This window comes from Mobula hypostoma, chromosome 6 (assembly GCF_963921235.1).
Source record: "Mobula hypostoma chromosome 6, sMobHyp1.1, whole genome shotgun sequence".
Taxonomy (NCBI): Eukaryota; Metazoa; Chordata; class Chondrichthyes; order Myliobatiformes; family Myliobatidae; genus Mobula; species Mobula hypostoma.
The window spans coordinates 127,980,824-127,996,674 of NC_086102.1; the positions used below are offsets into that span (position 1 = coordinate 127,980,824).

General features: G+C 42.8%; 1 protein-coding gene across 3 annotated transcripts in view; it reads right to left on the reverse strand.

Annotated features, from left to right (window-relative positions):
- nbeal1 (neurobeachin-like 1) overlaps nucleotides 1-15,851 on the reverse strand; it is a 283,397-nt gene that overhangs the window by 34,507 nt on the left and 233,039 nt on the right. For all 3 annotated transcript variants that reach the window (XM_063051669.1, XM_063051668.1, XM_063051667.1), the window contains 6 exons: nucleotides 9,909-10,018; nucleotides 8,664-8,781; nucleotides 7,081-7,178; nucleotides 5,798-5,914; nucleotides 1,905-1,994; nucleotides 753-862 (listed from right to left, as the gene is read on the reverse strand). In XM_063051669.1, coding sequence (XP_062907739.1) covers nucleotides 753-862; nucleotides 1,905-1,994; nucleotides 5,798-5,914; nucleotides 7,081-7,178; nucleotides 8,664-8,781; nucleotides 9,909-10,018 — 643 coding nt within the window. The remainder of the gene's footprint in view (nucleotides 1-752; nucleotides 863-1,904; nucleotides 1,995-5,797; nucleotides 5,915-7,080; nucleotides 7,179-8,663; nucleotides 8,782-9,908; nucleotides 10,019-15,851) is intronic.

Sequence of the window (15,851 nt, forward strand, 5' to 3'; positions counted from 1 at the left end):
GGGATGCTTCAGAATGTGTGTCATCCAATTAGGATAGTGGATCTGGAAGAAGGGCCCAGAGAACACTGGGGGGAGAGGTTTTGTGAGGGGCACGAAGGTTGGCCTTGGTCTTTGTTCGGCGGGAGATGAAGAGAGAAGACGTTGGAGAGAACTAGTCGTAGGATTCAATCCAGTGGGAAAACACAATTCGATGGAGCCCCAGTGGGAGGTCTACCAAGGATCGGTGAACATGCCTTTTGGAAGAGTTGAGCTCCAACCTGTACACATTTAACTGTTTAATTATAATAGGCCCTTTTTGTTTTATTCTCTCTTTTCTTTACTCACTCTTTGGTTAAGCTAACGTTCACAAATGTACTTCTTTAATATTGTATGCAGTGTGTGATTTGTTATTTTATGCCAACAGTATAAGGGGGTTTCAGATGCATAGCAACCTCTTCTTAAAGTGTGTGGTAAATCTTTGGAACCCTCTAACCTTGGGGGAATTACAGAGGCTAGATCATTAGGAGTTATTTAAAGAGGGAGTGGATACATTTAAGATTAAGGAATTGTGAATTATGTGAAACTGACCCACATGAGATGTGAACTGAGGGGCAGGGCAAATCAGCCAAGATCATATCAAACAGTGGGGCAGCTTACTACCAATGTTCTCATGTACGTCAAATGAAGTTGCTTACCTGTGTGCCTGCACAAACATAGTTAGTGAGGTTTGACATCCAGTTAGCATGACAGTAGTACTTAGTGACATTACCTACCTTGGATTAGCTAATGTCGGGTCTCGGGAGAATGTGAAGTAGTTGGAAATGACTTTATCATAAGGTAGCCACCCATGAGTTCCCATCAGGCAATTCTGACTCACGGTCACCTGTGGACTCAAAACAAAGTCCCTTAGATCTTGCCTGGCACAATGCAACACATTGCAGGAGTACTTAAAGACACAATCAAACAGCTTCAGTATGAAGTAATGTCAGTTGTACCTAGTTGCAATTATTCTAATGTTTTTATTTCAAACATATTTTAATTGATTGTTTTAATACCCAATAACTTAGGATGTGATATAATTTTAAATTAATAATTTAACACTAATCAATTGATCTTAAATACTTCTGAATGTTCTTGAAGGCAAAGAGACATTGACAAAATTGTACAACCAACAGGTGCCCTTCTTCCAAGAGGTGCTCCATAACACCATTCCTGACTCAAGTCCCTATTGGGAAATTCAATTTTCATTCTCTATGAATCAGTACAAGATTAAATATGATGAAAGAGCAGGAATTCACGCTGCAGTACAGAGTTTGGTGAAAGGAGCCACAGACCATAACAGTAATTCCAAATTAACTTCTTTGCTCTGGAGGGTCTTTGAAATAACAAATTTATTCAACCAGTATCTCATATTATTCAAATATAAAACTTTATTGGATAACATCTCATAAAACACCTTAGAAAATGTAATAGTTCAAGACTTTCAAACAAGAAAGGTGCAGCTTAATCCTTCTAGGCCTATTGCAGCTCATCGGCCTGTTAAAATCTTATATCTTTATAGGATACAGCATGAAATAACTTATTCTCAATGATCTCAGAAGCCTTTCCCTAAAACAGTATGAATTTTTACATCATGACCTGACTATACCTTGTGCTGATTTGAACCTTTTATCTCAACACTACAGTTTAACTTAAGTGGATTCCAGATTGCTTTTATTCCCCTCCTTTTCACCTCCACAAGGATATATCTTGAACATTTTAAAACCCCAATCTATACAGCTTTACCTTGCAACTCAGCCCTTGAAGCTAAACATGAGATTTGTACAATTTCATTACAGTATTCCCCCTTCACAACACCTCTCTCCCCACCCCAAGTAACCCACGGTCTTTTCCGGCTTCCTGGAGTGGTTGGTGATAATACTTACCAAGCTGTCGGGGCTTCCTTGAGACATGAAGGAGCGTGCCTGGTTTTTGGGTACTACTGCTTTCACGATAGGAACCTTATCGCTGATTCCCTGTCGAGAAATTAAAGGCAATAAAAACAGATCATTGAACAGCCGCCAATGACTAACTGCTCTCATTCGTAATTAGAACAATACAAGAGATGTCAAAAATCATAGCAATGATAATACTACCAGAAACGTTCACTAAAACTTGATGCTTTTAGATCAAATTATTCCACCATTTATGTTAACTGTTGTACAGATATACAGTGGCATGCAAAAGTTTGGGCACCCCGGTCAAAATTTCTGTTACTGTGAATAGCTAAGCAAGTAAAAGATGACCTGATTTCCAAAAGGCATAAAGTTAAAGATGACACATTTCTTTAATATTTTAAGCAAGATTACTTTTTTATTTCCATCTTTTACAGTTTCAAAATAACAAAAAAGGAAAAGGGCCCGAAGCAAAAGTTTGGGCACCCTGCATGGTCAGTACTTAGTAACAACCCCTGTGGCAAGTATCACAGCTTGTAAACGCTTTCTGTAGCCAGCTAAGAGTCTTTCAATTCTTGTTTGGGGGATTTTCGCCCATTCTTCCTTGGAAAAGGCTTCCAGTTAGACCATAAGACAAAGGAGCTGAAGTCGGCCATTCGGCCCATCGAGTCTGCTCCGCCATTTTATCATGAGCTGATTCATTCTCCCATTTAGTCCCACTCCACCGCCTTCTCACCATAACCTTTGATGCCCTGGCTACTCAGATACCTATCAATCTCTGCCTTAAATACACCCAATGACTTGACCTCCACTGCCGCCCGTGGCAACAAATTCCACAGGTTCACCACCCGCTAGCTAAAAAAAAATTTCTTCGCATTTCTGTTCTGAATGGGCGCCCTTTAATCCTTAAGTCATGCCCTCTCGTACTAGACTCCCCCACCATGGGACACAACTTTGCCACATCTACTCTGTCCATGCCTTTCAACATTCGAAATATTTCTATGAGGTCCCCCCTCATTCTTCTAAACTCCAAGGAATACAGTCCAAGAGTGGTCAAACATTCCTCATATGTTAATCCTCTCATTCCCGGAATCATTCTAGTGAATATTCTCTGAACCCTCTCTAACGTCAGCACATCCTTTCTTAAATAAGGAGACCAAAACTGCCCACAGTACTCCAAGTGAGGTCTTACCAGTACCTTACAAAGCCTCAACATCACATCCCTACTCCTATACTCTATTCCTCTAGAAATGAATGCCAACATTGCATTCACCTTCTTCACCACTGACTCAACCTGGAGGCTAGCCTTAAGGGTATCCTGCACGAGGACTCCCAAGTCCCGTTGCATCTCAGAACTTTGAATTCTCTCCCCATTTAAATAATTGCCCGCCCGCTTATTTCTTCTGCCAAAGTGCATAACCATACACTTTCCAACATTGTATTTCATTTGCTACTTCTTTGCCCATTCTCCCAATCTATCCAAATCTCTCTGCAGACTCTCTGCTTTCTCAGCACTACTGGCCCCTCCACCTATCTTTGTATCATCAGCAAACTTAGCCACAAAGCCATCTATTCCATAATCCAAATCGTTGATGTACAACGTAAAAAGAGGTGGCCCCAACACGGACCCCTGTGGAACATCACTGGTAACCGCACCCAACCAGAATGGGATGCCTTTATTCCCATTCTCTGTTTCCTGCCAATCAGCCAACACTCTATCCACGTATGTAACTTCCCCTTAATTCCATGGGCTCTTATCTTGTTTAGCAGCCTCATGTGTGGCACCTTGCCATAGGCTTTCTGAAAATCCAAATACACAACATCCACTGCATCTCCCTTGTCTAGCCTAGTTGTAATTTCCTCAAAAAATTGCAATAGTTTTCCCTTAAGGAAACCATGCTGAGTTCTGCCTATCTTGTCATATGCCTCCAGGTACTCTGTAACCTCATCCTTGACAATCGACTCCAATAGTTCTGTGAGATTCTTGGGCCGTCTTGCATGCACTGCTCTTTTGAGATCTATCCACAGATTTTCGATGATCTCTAGGTTGGGGGACTGTGAGGGCCATGGCAAAACCTTCAGCTTGCACCTCTTGAGGTAGTCCATTGTGGATTTTGAGGTGTGTTTAGGATCATTATCCTGTTGTAGAAGCCATCCTCTTTTCATCTTCAGCTTTTTTACATACAGTGTGATGTTTGCTTCCAGAATTTGCTGGTATCTCATTGAATTAATTCTTCCCTCTACCAGTGAAATGTCCCCCGTGCCACTGGCTACAACACAAGCCCAAAGCATGATCGATCCACCCCCATGCTTAACAGTTGGAGAGGGGTTCTTTTCATGAAATTCTGCATCCTTTTTTCTCCGAACAGACCTTTGCTCATTGCAGCCAAAAAATTCTATTTTAACTTCATCAGTCCACAGGACTTGTTTCCAAAATGCATCAGGCTTGTTTAGATGTTCCTTTGCGAACTTCTGATGCTGAATTTTGTGGTGAGGACGCAGGAAAGGTTTTCTTCTGATGACTCTTCCATGAAGGTCATATTTGTGCAGGTGTTGCTGCACAGTAGAACAGTGCACCACCACTCCAGAGTCTGCTAAATCTTCCTGAAGGTCTTTTGCAGTCAAACGGGGGTTTTGATTTGCCTTTCTAGCAATCCTATGAGCAGTTCTCTCAGAAAGTTTTCTTGGTCTTCCAGACCTCAACTTGACCTCCACCGTTCCTGTTAACTGCCATTTCTTAATTACATTACCAACTGAGGAAACGCCTATCTGAAAACATTTTGCTAATTTCTTATAGCCTTCTCCTGCTTTGTGGGCATCATTTATTTTAATTTTCAGAGTGCTGGGCAGCTGCTTAGAGGAGCCCATGGTTGCTGATTGTTGGGACAAGGTTTAAGGAGTCAGGGTATTTATAAAGCTTTGAAATTTGCATCACCCAGCCTTTCCTAACAATGACTCTGAACAAGCCATAGCTCTAACAAGCTAATTAAGGTCTGAGACCTTGGTAAAAGTCATCTGAGAGCTCAAATCTCTTGGGGTGCCCAATCTTTTGCATGGTGCTCCTTTCCCTTTTTTACCCCACTCTAAAATTGTACAAAACAAAAATAATACACTAATCTTGCTTAAAATGTTGAAAAGAACATTTCATCTTTAACTTTACGACTTTTGGAGATCAGTTCATTTTCTATTCACTTAACTATCACAGTGACAAAAGTTTTGACCAGGGTGCCCAAACTTTTGCATACCACTGTTGGAAGTAAAAGTTGGAATTTTATGCAAGTTAAATAATGTATGGTCTATATTTCAAGTGCTCATCTAGGTTCATAGAATTCACAAAATTTCATCCTCTCATGTGCCTGGATTTTGGGCACTACTAATTTCACAATTGGAATATTATAGCTGATACCCTGCTGAAAAATAAAATGCAGTCAAATTCCATCACTGAACAATTATCAATGACTGACTACACACAATAGCAAAACAAAACTACACTGGAACAATCAAGAGATATCAACAATCATGGAAATAATACTGCTACCATACACAAAAATTTGATTCCTTCAAATTATTCTACCGTTTGTTATTTGTCTCAAAGACAGATATCAATTGAAGTAGAAGTTGGAATGTTATGTTAGTCACATAACATATGGTCCATTTTTCAAGTAATTATCTGGGTTTGGTAACTTCTCATTCACAGAATTTCACTCTCCAGAGGCTACACATACAAATTATGAAAAATCCTAATGAACTGCATTCAGAGTTGTTTGCAAGCATTATCTTGGAATAACGCAAGCCTAGAAATGTAGAACAACACAATAACATGAGTACAATGAAGATTACCACAACTCAAAACTGCATTAATAGTTTAATCTTTAGAACTTTACCTCCACAAAGAATGACTTAAGTTCAGTCAAATGCTGGAAGACATTCAGCGGGCAGTTGTCCATCTTGGCCTGTCGCTTCAAAGCTTCATCAGCAGATAACCTACGTGGGTGTGGCTCCTGATAAATGCAGACAATAAGACACATGATGACAAGCAAGAGCAACAAAACGCTTTCTTACCAAAGGGTTTACAGGTCCATCGCCAGTAATCTCTTTCAATCTTTACGAGATACTTTTTTCACAGTCAAATCACAAGGACTTTACTTTATAATTGAACAGAAACAGCACCAACAGTTTCTCAGCTCTGATGCAGTAATAATTTTCTTGTTGCCAACCCAACATTGATTGCGATGCATTGGCTTACCTACAGAGTGTAATCTTGCAGCTATTACAAATAATGAGTTAATAGATCACACAAACTATTCGTGAAAATTGCCTTTATGTGGATTTGAAATACTTAATTACAAATGGATAACAATTTGCTCACCCTGATGCTTAAAACTGACTCTATATCTTGCATACAATATTTAAAAGTTTAAAGGATATGTGTGCCACCTTAATCTTTCATGTTCTATAATCAGAAGATGGTAAGGGTTTTATAAGGACATTAAAGAAGGGAAAGGAGAATTAGATGCCGAGTGTGCAGAAATAGCCTTTGGTCATGTTGGTGGTGAAAGCAGCACGTAATTAAAGATTAGCTTTATTTGTCACATGTTCATCGAAACATACAGCAAAGTGCGAGGATTACGCTGATCAACCTGCAGGTGTCGTTACTCTTCCAGCACCAACATAGCATGCTCGCAACCCACTAGTCCTAACTGTATGTCTTTGAAGAGAAAAAAAGGCTTTCTTTGAAGTGTGGAGGAAACCTGAGCACCTGGAAGAAACCCACACAGTCACAGGGAAAATGTACAGGCTCCTTTCAAGCAGCAGTGGGAATTGAATCCTGATGGTTGATTATTGGCACTGTGGTAGTATTATGCTACTGTGCTGCCCTACTGACATCCTTTTCCAGAAAATGTAATCCATCCTTAGTTCTCATTCTATTTCTCATTCACACTACCTCATTCAAAGACCCGTTGTAAAATCCTACGTGCAAGGCTGATAACTACCTCTTCAACCTCCCCCACCATTGAGATCTTCCCTAAACTCAGTCCCTACAACTAGCAGACCTTCTCATCTCCCGTGGCTTGATTGATTACTCTCCCATGAAGGATTTTAACCACCTTACTCACATCAAGAACTCTACACATAAGCTAAAATTGTGGTACCACTAAAACATTACCTTAAGGAGCTGACAGGGAGTCTGCCCAAAATTACTGATCATTCCTTCCAGTGCTTTTCGCTCTTTTTCATCTGCTATTGCATCCAGGTCAACAGCTCCTGTAAAACATCAGAACAAAAGAAAAAAACCTAGGGGTATCTAAATATTCACCAGATAAATTCATTAAGCAAAGACCAAAAGAAAAACCAGACTAAGCCAGACTTCTAAAAGGAATTCACTGAAGACAGGAGAACTGGAATGTTCCTACTGCTGAGATGGTTAATGGGGGAGGATAATATATGCATTCACAATCATGAAGGATTTCGATGGAGAAGGCATGTTTCCTCTGGCATGGATTGGTCAGTGGGAGACCACATGAACCAGAGAACAAAAAATGAGCCAAATGTGAGAAGACAAGCAGAAGTTTAACTTGACAGATTATAAAGATCTAAAATATACTACCTGTAAGATTGCAAAAGTAGGTTCAACAATAAAAGTTATCAGGATCTCCACTTAAGAAACTAGCACAGCAATGAGGACCCCCTTCTGTGTTGTATAAAGCATAACTAATTAAATGTTTAGCCATCTCAGCATGTGGTCTGACCTTACAGCCCTCCTCATGCCCCGTAGACCAAGTCTACAAGGGCATCCAACTCTGAAAGTACATAGGACAGGTTCCATCTGCTTCCATCATCCACAAAAGTTGAAGATAACTCATAATTGACTTCTTAGCTATATTTGATATATGAAAAAGTATAATGAATACTGGTAAGGTTGAGAAAACCAGTGATAGCCCAAAGAAAGATTAAATAGACATTCACATGCTACTCAATAATAGTTATCTTTACTGCATCTGAGTTTGAATCTTTGGAACAGTCTTATTTTCATAACTGGAGAAGGGCTTGTTACAAATGTGAAAGGTTAATGCCAACAAGGAAAGAAGGGTTTTGCTTCTGATGCTGTCAAATGGAGTTGTAAATATTTCTTAACCAAAGTCAGCCAAGGTGGTATACACCTCATCTCTGATAGCCTCTAATCAATGGGTCTAGCAGCACCTAATAGCAAGGCTGAGCCATGAAACAACTTTACCTGAATGGTAAATCACAGGGTTACCATCATTATTCAAACTATGATTTAACAAGAATTCTTGCAATCAAGAGAAAGAAGTTGGGATTGCTATCCATCTGTTGTGTCTTAAGTCCTTTGAGAACTTTCAAATTGTCCTACCCATGGAATGGACCTATTTTAATGTTTGTCTATTACTGACAACAATCACTAATGTGTCAGTGAGCATTTAACTCACAAAAAAATGAGAATTCCACATAAAATAGGAATGTCTCCCTAGCTTGGGTCCTGATAAAGGGTCTTGGCCTAAAACGTCGACTATACTCTTTTCCATAGATGCTGCCTGAACTGCTGAGTTCCTCCAGCATTTTGTGTGTGTTGCTCGGATTTCCAGCATCTGCAGATTTCCTCGTTTCTGCTTTGTTTTAACAAGTTTTCCATTTTGACAATGTCCATTTGGTTAGAAAAGCAATTTTCAGCAGATCTCCTCAGATACTGTAAATCTAGACATTTGAAGCCCTGAGGTTGCCATTATTTACCTTCATATGTACAATAGTAGAAAACATTTAGAGCCTCTATTGCAGCTGGTCCTCTTTGCTTATATCCAAATATCAGATCGATCCACTCATGAAGATGAGCTGAAACATACTCAGACTCCTGAAGGAAAGAAGAGACAAACAGAACATCAATGATCCTGTTAGCAATATGTCAGCTGGTTTCTTAAAATTAACTGCAGGTTTGAGAGATTAAGCTGTCACAAGTTGGCGCACTTTGGCAGGATCAGCATATTAAAGTCTGTCACAAGCCTTGTGGCTCATCAGGCCAGTCGTTATGCCGGTTTCCGTGGCATGAAGCGACTGAGACTACGAGACTCCCCCCCAGATAGGACACCAGTCTGTCACGAGGTTAACCCCCAGCATTTTTTGCCGGTACCCATTCTCAGCTGGGTAGACTGGAGCATTGTGTGGTTAAGTGCCTTGCTCAAGGACACACAGGCTGCCCCGGCCGAGGCTTGAACCCATGACCTTCAGATCGCTAGTCCAACGCCCTAACCACTTGGCCACGTGCCACATATTAACTGACTAAAAAAAACTTTAGCTTTTGAAAGCAACATGTTGCTAAGTTGTTGGTTCTGGCTTATTCTAATCACAGTTTAAAAGAATTGAAGGCCAATGCTCAGCACAACTCTAAACCAATGCTTAATACCAACTGCAAGCCCACACTCATTACAGGAGATCAGAAGAGTGTGAGTACACATAAAAACATGAATAGGAAGAGGTGTGTTTGTTCATGTTGTGCAAAATAAATGATGTGTCAACACTGAAATGGAAGTTAATGTAAATGCTCAATTTTCTCCTACAGCTTTCTAATAAAGGCCATTTGGCCTTCTGAGTCTATAGTGACTCTGATCTCTTGCCACCCATCTACACTAGGTTTAATTTACAACAGACAATTAACCTATCGACCTGCACATGTCTGGGATGAGAGAAGAAACTGGTGCACCTGGGAGAAACCCGGAATGTCACAGGCAGAACCTGTAAACTCTACAAAGACAGCACCCAAGATCGGGATTGATCCTGGGTCACTTGAGCTGTGAGCCAGCAGCACTACCTGCTGCCCTACCCTGGTCAAAATAGGTGGCTTTCTGATACTGGAACATCCAGAGTTACACCTCCTGATAATGGAACATCCAGAGTTTTGTTAGATGGGGAAAGTGACACAAGCATAAAAATCTAAATTCTGCATCAGTTCAAACAAAATAAAAATCATGTTGCAGCTCTCACCAAGGCTTTCCTGTGCTTGTAGATGAAGTCCTCAGGAGATGTGGCCCATTGTGGAAGTATCACATCATTAACTCGCTCCTTAGAGATTTGTAAACATCCCAGATCAAATCCTTTGATTGTAGAGAAATCTATGTATTAGTCTGAGCTTTCATTATCTGCTCAAAGTTCTAATACCTCAAAAATTTATAGATCTTCTCCGGAATATGATTTGGTTCCTTCCGGAGAAGATGAGAAGTTAGAAATGCAGCCAACCAGCAAAATATTTAAATAAAAACATTTGTCATCCAAGGGCAACATGTAGTTAAATCAGTGCATTTAACTCAATCATGGCCACAATGATCCATTTACACTCGTCCTACATCATCCCCTTGTTAGCAATTATTTTTCTTTTGCATTAATAAGAAATTACACAAGAAGCTATTTATGTATTGGATCAAACTCTCTGAACAAGCAATCCAGAACAGGCACATATTGTGGTTGTACAATCTCAGGATGGCGACAAGGTGTACAGGAATAGATTGGTTGAGTGGTGGCACAACAACAACATCACATTCAATGTCAGCAAGATCAAAGAACTGATTGTGAACATCAGCAGAACACACAATGGTCCTCACTGAGTGATCAGTAGTGGAAAGGAAAAGCAGCTTTAGGTTTCTGGGCCTCAGAATCTCCGCTGATGTACCCTGGGCCTAACACGTTAGTGCCATCACAGATAAATCACGCTGGTAGCTCTACACTGTTAGGAGTTTTACACGATTCAGCACGTCACCAAATGTCTACAAGTGTGTGGACAACATTTTGATTGGGTGCATTGATTGCTCCTAGTATGGAGGGTCCATTGCACAGGATCAAAAGATGCTGCACAGCATTGTGAATTCAGCCAGCACTATCACAGGCGCAACCTTCCCTGCTATTGAGGACACTTTCAAGAGGTGCTGCCTCAAGGTGGCATCCATCATTAAAGACCCTCACCATCGAGGATATATCCTCCTCTCATTACCACTATCAGGGAAGAGGCACAGGAGCCTGAAGACCCACACTCAATAGTTCAGAAACAGATTCGTCCCCTCCACCATCAGATTTCTAAATGGCCTGTGAACCCACAGACACTACCTTATTCTTCAAAAAACATAGAAAACCTACAGCACAATACATGTTGTGCCGAACATGTCCCTACCTTTGAAATTACTAGGGTTACCCACAGCCCTCTATTTTTCTAAGCTCCATGTGCCTATCCAAAAGTCCCCTAGAAGACCCTATTGTATCCCCCTCCACCACCATAGCCGGCAGCCCATTCCACGCACTCACCACTCTGCGTAAAAAACATCTCCCAAGCACCTTAAACCTGTGCCCTCTTGTGGCAGCCATTTCAGCCCTGGGAAAAAGCCTCTGACTATCCACACAATCAATGCCTCTCAGCATCTAATACACCTCTATCAGGTCACCTCTCATCCTCCGTCACTCCAAGGAGAAAAGGCCAAGTTCACTCAACCTGTTTTCATAAGGCATGCTCCCCAATCCAGGCGACACCTTTGTAAATCTCCTTTGCACCCTTTCTATGGTTTCCACATCCTTCCTGTAGTGAGGCGACCAGAACTGAGCACAATACTCCAAGTCGGGTCTGACCAGGGTCCTAAAGAGCTGCAACATCACCTCTCGGCTCCCAAATTCAATTCCACGATTGATGAAGGCCAATGCACTGCATGCCTTCTTAACCAGAGTCAACCTGCGTAGCAGTTTTGAGTGTCCTATGGACTCGGATTCCTCTGATCCTCCACACTGCCAAGAGTCTTACCATTAATACTATATTCTGCCATCATACTTGACCTACCAAAATGAACCATCTCACACTTATCTGGGTTGAACTCCGTCTGCCACTTCTCAGCCCAGATTTGCATCCTATCAATGTCCCGCTGTAACCTCTGACAGCCCTCCACACTATCCACAACACCCCAAACATTTGTGTCATCAGTAAACTTACTAACTCATCCCTCCACTTCCTCATCCAGGTCATTTATAAAAATCACAAAGAGTAAGGGTCCCAGAACAGATCCCTGAGGTACACCACTGGTCACCGATCACCATGCAGAATACGACCTGTCTACAACCACCCTTTGCCTTCTGTGGGCAAGCCAGTTCTGGATCCACAAAGCAATGTCCCCTTGGATCCCACGCCTCCTTACTTTCTCAATAAGACTTGCATGGGGTACCTATCAAATGCCTTGCTGAAATCCATATACACCACATCTACTGCTCTTCCTTCATCAATGTGTTTAGTCACATCTTCAAAAAATTCGATCAGGCTTGTAAGGCATGACCTGCCCTTGACAAAGCCATGCTAACTACTCCTAATCATATTATACCTCTCCAAATGTTCATAAATCCTGCCTCTCAGGATCTTCTCCATTAACTTACCAACCACTGAAGTAAGACTCACTGGTCTATAATTTCCTGGGCTATCTCTACTCCCTTTCTTGAATAAGGGAATAACATCTGCAACCCTCCAATACTCCAGAACCTCTCCCGTCCCCATTGATGATGCAAAGATCTTCACCAGAGGCCCAGCAATCTCCTCCCTCGCCTCCCACAGTAGCCTGGGGTACATTGCACCCAGTCCTGGCGACTTATCCAACTTGATGCTTTCCGAAAGCTCCAGCACATCCTTTTTCTTAATATCTACATTCTCAAGCATTTGTCCGCTGCAAGTCATCACTACAATCACCAAGATCCTTTTGCATAGTGAATACTGAAGTATTTATTAAGTACCTCTGCTATTTCCTCCAGTTCCATACATACTTTCCCACTGTCACACTTGATAGGTCCTATTCTTTCACGTCTTATCCTCTTGCTCTTCACATACTTGTAAAGTGCCTTGGGGTTTTCCTTAATCCTGTCCGCCAAGGCCTTCTCATGGCCCCTTCTGGCTCTCCTAATTTCCTTCTTTAGCTCCTTCCTGTTAGCCTTATAACCTTCTAGATCTCTAACATTACTTAGCTCTCTGAACCTTTTGTAAGCTTTTCTTTTCTTAACTAGATTTACTGCAGCCTTTGTACACCACGATCCCTGTACCCTAACATAAATTCCCTGTCTCATTGGAATGTATCTATGCAGAACTCCACACAAATATCCCCTGAATATTTGCCACATTTTTCCATACCTTTCCCTGAGAATATCTGTTCCCAACTTAAGCTTCCAGTTCCTGCCTGATAGCCTCATAATTCCCCTTACTCCAATTAAACACTTTTATAACTTGTCTGTTCCTATCTCTCTCCAATGCTATTGTAAAGGAGATTGGATTATGATCACTATCTCCAAAATGCTCTCCCACTGAGAGATCTGACACCTGACCAGGTTTGTTTCCTAATACCAAATCAAGTACAGGTTCTCCTCTTATAGGCTTATCTACATATTGTGTCAAGAAATCTTCCTGAACACACCTAACAAACTCCACCCCATCTAAACCCCTTGCTCTAGGGAGATGCCAATCGATATTTGGGAAATTAAAATCTCCCACCACGACAACTCTGTTATTATTACACCTTTCCAGGATTGGTTTCCCTATCTGCTCCTCAATATCTCTGTTACTATTGGGCAGCCTATAAAAAACAACCAGTAGAGTTATTGATCCCTTCCTGTTCCTAACCTCCACCCACAAAGACTCCGTAGACAATCCCTCCGTGACATCCACCTTTTCTGCAGCCGTGAAACTATCTCTGATCAACAGTGCCACGCCCCCACCTCTTTTGTCTCCCTCCGTGTCCTTTCTGAAACATCTGAAACCCGGCACTTGAAGTAACCGTTCGTGTCCCTGAGCCATCCAAGTCTCTGTAATGGCCACCACATCATAGCTCCAAGTACTTATCCACACTCTAAGCTCATCCGCTTTGTTCACAATGCTCCTTGTGTTAAAATAGACACATCTCAAACCGTCGACTGAGCGCATCCCTTCTCTGTCACCTGCCTATCCTCCCTCACACACAGTCTCCAAGCTTTCTCTATTTGTGAGCTAACCGCCTCTTCCCCAGTCTCTTCAGTTCGGTTCCCACCTCCCAACAATTCTAGCTTAAACTCTCCCCAGTAGCCTTAGCAAACCTCCCCGCCAGGATATTGGTCCCCCTGGGATTCAAGTGCAACCCGTCCTTTTTGTACAGGTCACACCTGCCCCAAAAGAGGTCCCAATGATCCAGAAATCTGAATCCCTGCCCCCGCTCCAATCCCTCAGCCACACATTTATCCTCCACCTCATTCTATTCCTATAACTCACTGTCACGTGGCACAGGCAGTAATCCTAAGATTACTACCTTTGCGGTCCTGCTTCTCAACTTCCTTCCTAACTCCCTGTAGTCTGTTTTCAGGACCTCCTCCTTTTTCCTACCTATGCCATTGGTACCGATATGTACCACAACCTCTGGCTTTTCTCCCTCCCACTGCAGGATATCGTTGACGCGATCTGAAACATCCCAAACCCTGGCACCTGGGAGGCAAACTATCATCCGAGTTTCTTCCCTGCGTCCACAGAATCGCCTGTCTGACCCCCTAACTATGGATTCCCCTATCACTACTGCCTTCCTCTTCCTTTCCCTACCCTTCTGAGCCACAGGGCCGGACTCTGTGCCAGAGGCGCAGCCACTGTTGCTTCCCTGAGGTAGGCTGTCCAGCCCACCCGCCCCCCCAACAGTAATCAAACAGGAGTACTTATTGTTCAGGAGTACAGCCATAGGGGCACTCTCTAGTACCTGATTCTTCCCCTTCCCTCTCCTGACCGTTACCCACTTGTCTGTCTCCCGTGGCCCTGGTGTGACCACCTGCCTATAACTCCTCTTTATCACCTCTTCCCTCTCCCTGACCATATGAAGGTCATTGAGCTGCAACTCCAGTTCCCTAACACGGTCCCTGTCTTTGCACTAATTTTGTAATTTATGTCTTTGCACCATATTGTTGCTGCAAAACACCAAATTTCATGTCAACACGAGGAAATCTGCAGATGCTGGAATTTCAAGCAACACACATCAAAGTTGCTGGTGAACGCAGCAGGCCAGGCAGCATCTCTAGGAAGAGGTACAGTCGACGTTTCGGGCCAAGACCCTTCGTCAGGACTAACTGAAAGAAGAGCTAGTAAGAGATTTGAAAGTGGGAGGGGGAGGGGGAGATCCAAAATGATAGGAGAAGACAGGAGGGGGAGGGATGGAGCCAAGAGCTGGACAGTTGACTGGCAAAAGGGATATGAGAAGATCATGGGATAGGAGGCCCAGGGAGAAAGAAAAGGGGTGGGGGGGGGGAACAAGAGGAAGGGCAAGGGGTATAGTGAGGGGGACAGAGGGAGAAAAAGGAGAGAGAGAAAAAGAATGTGTGTATATAAATAAATAACAGATGGGGTACGAGGGGAAGGTGGGGCATTAGCAGAAGTTTGAGAAGTCAATGTTCATGCCATCAGGTTGGAGGCTACCCAGACGGAATATAAGGTGTTGTTCCTCCAACCTGAGTGTGGCTTCATCTTTACAGTAGAGGAGGTCGTGAATAGACATGTCAGAATGGGAATGGGATGTGGAATTAAAATGTGTGGCCACTGGGAGGTCCTGCTTTCTCTGGCCGACAGAGTGTAGGTGTTCAGCAAAACGGTCTCCCAGTCTGCGTCGGGTCTCGCCAATATATAAAGGGCCACATCGGGAGCACCGGACGCAGTATATCACCCCAGCCAACTCACAGGTGAAGTGTCGCCTCACCTGGAAGGACTGTCTGGGGCCCTGAATGGTGGTAAGGGAGGAAGTGCAAGGGCATGTGTAGCACTTGTTCCGCTTACAAGGATAAGTGCCACGAGGGAGATCGGTGGGGAGGGATGGGGGGGACGGATGGACAAGGGAGTCGTGTAGGGAGCGATCCCTGCGGAAAGCAGAGAGAAGGGGGGAGGGAAAGATGTGCTTAGTGGTGGGATCCCATTGGAGG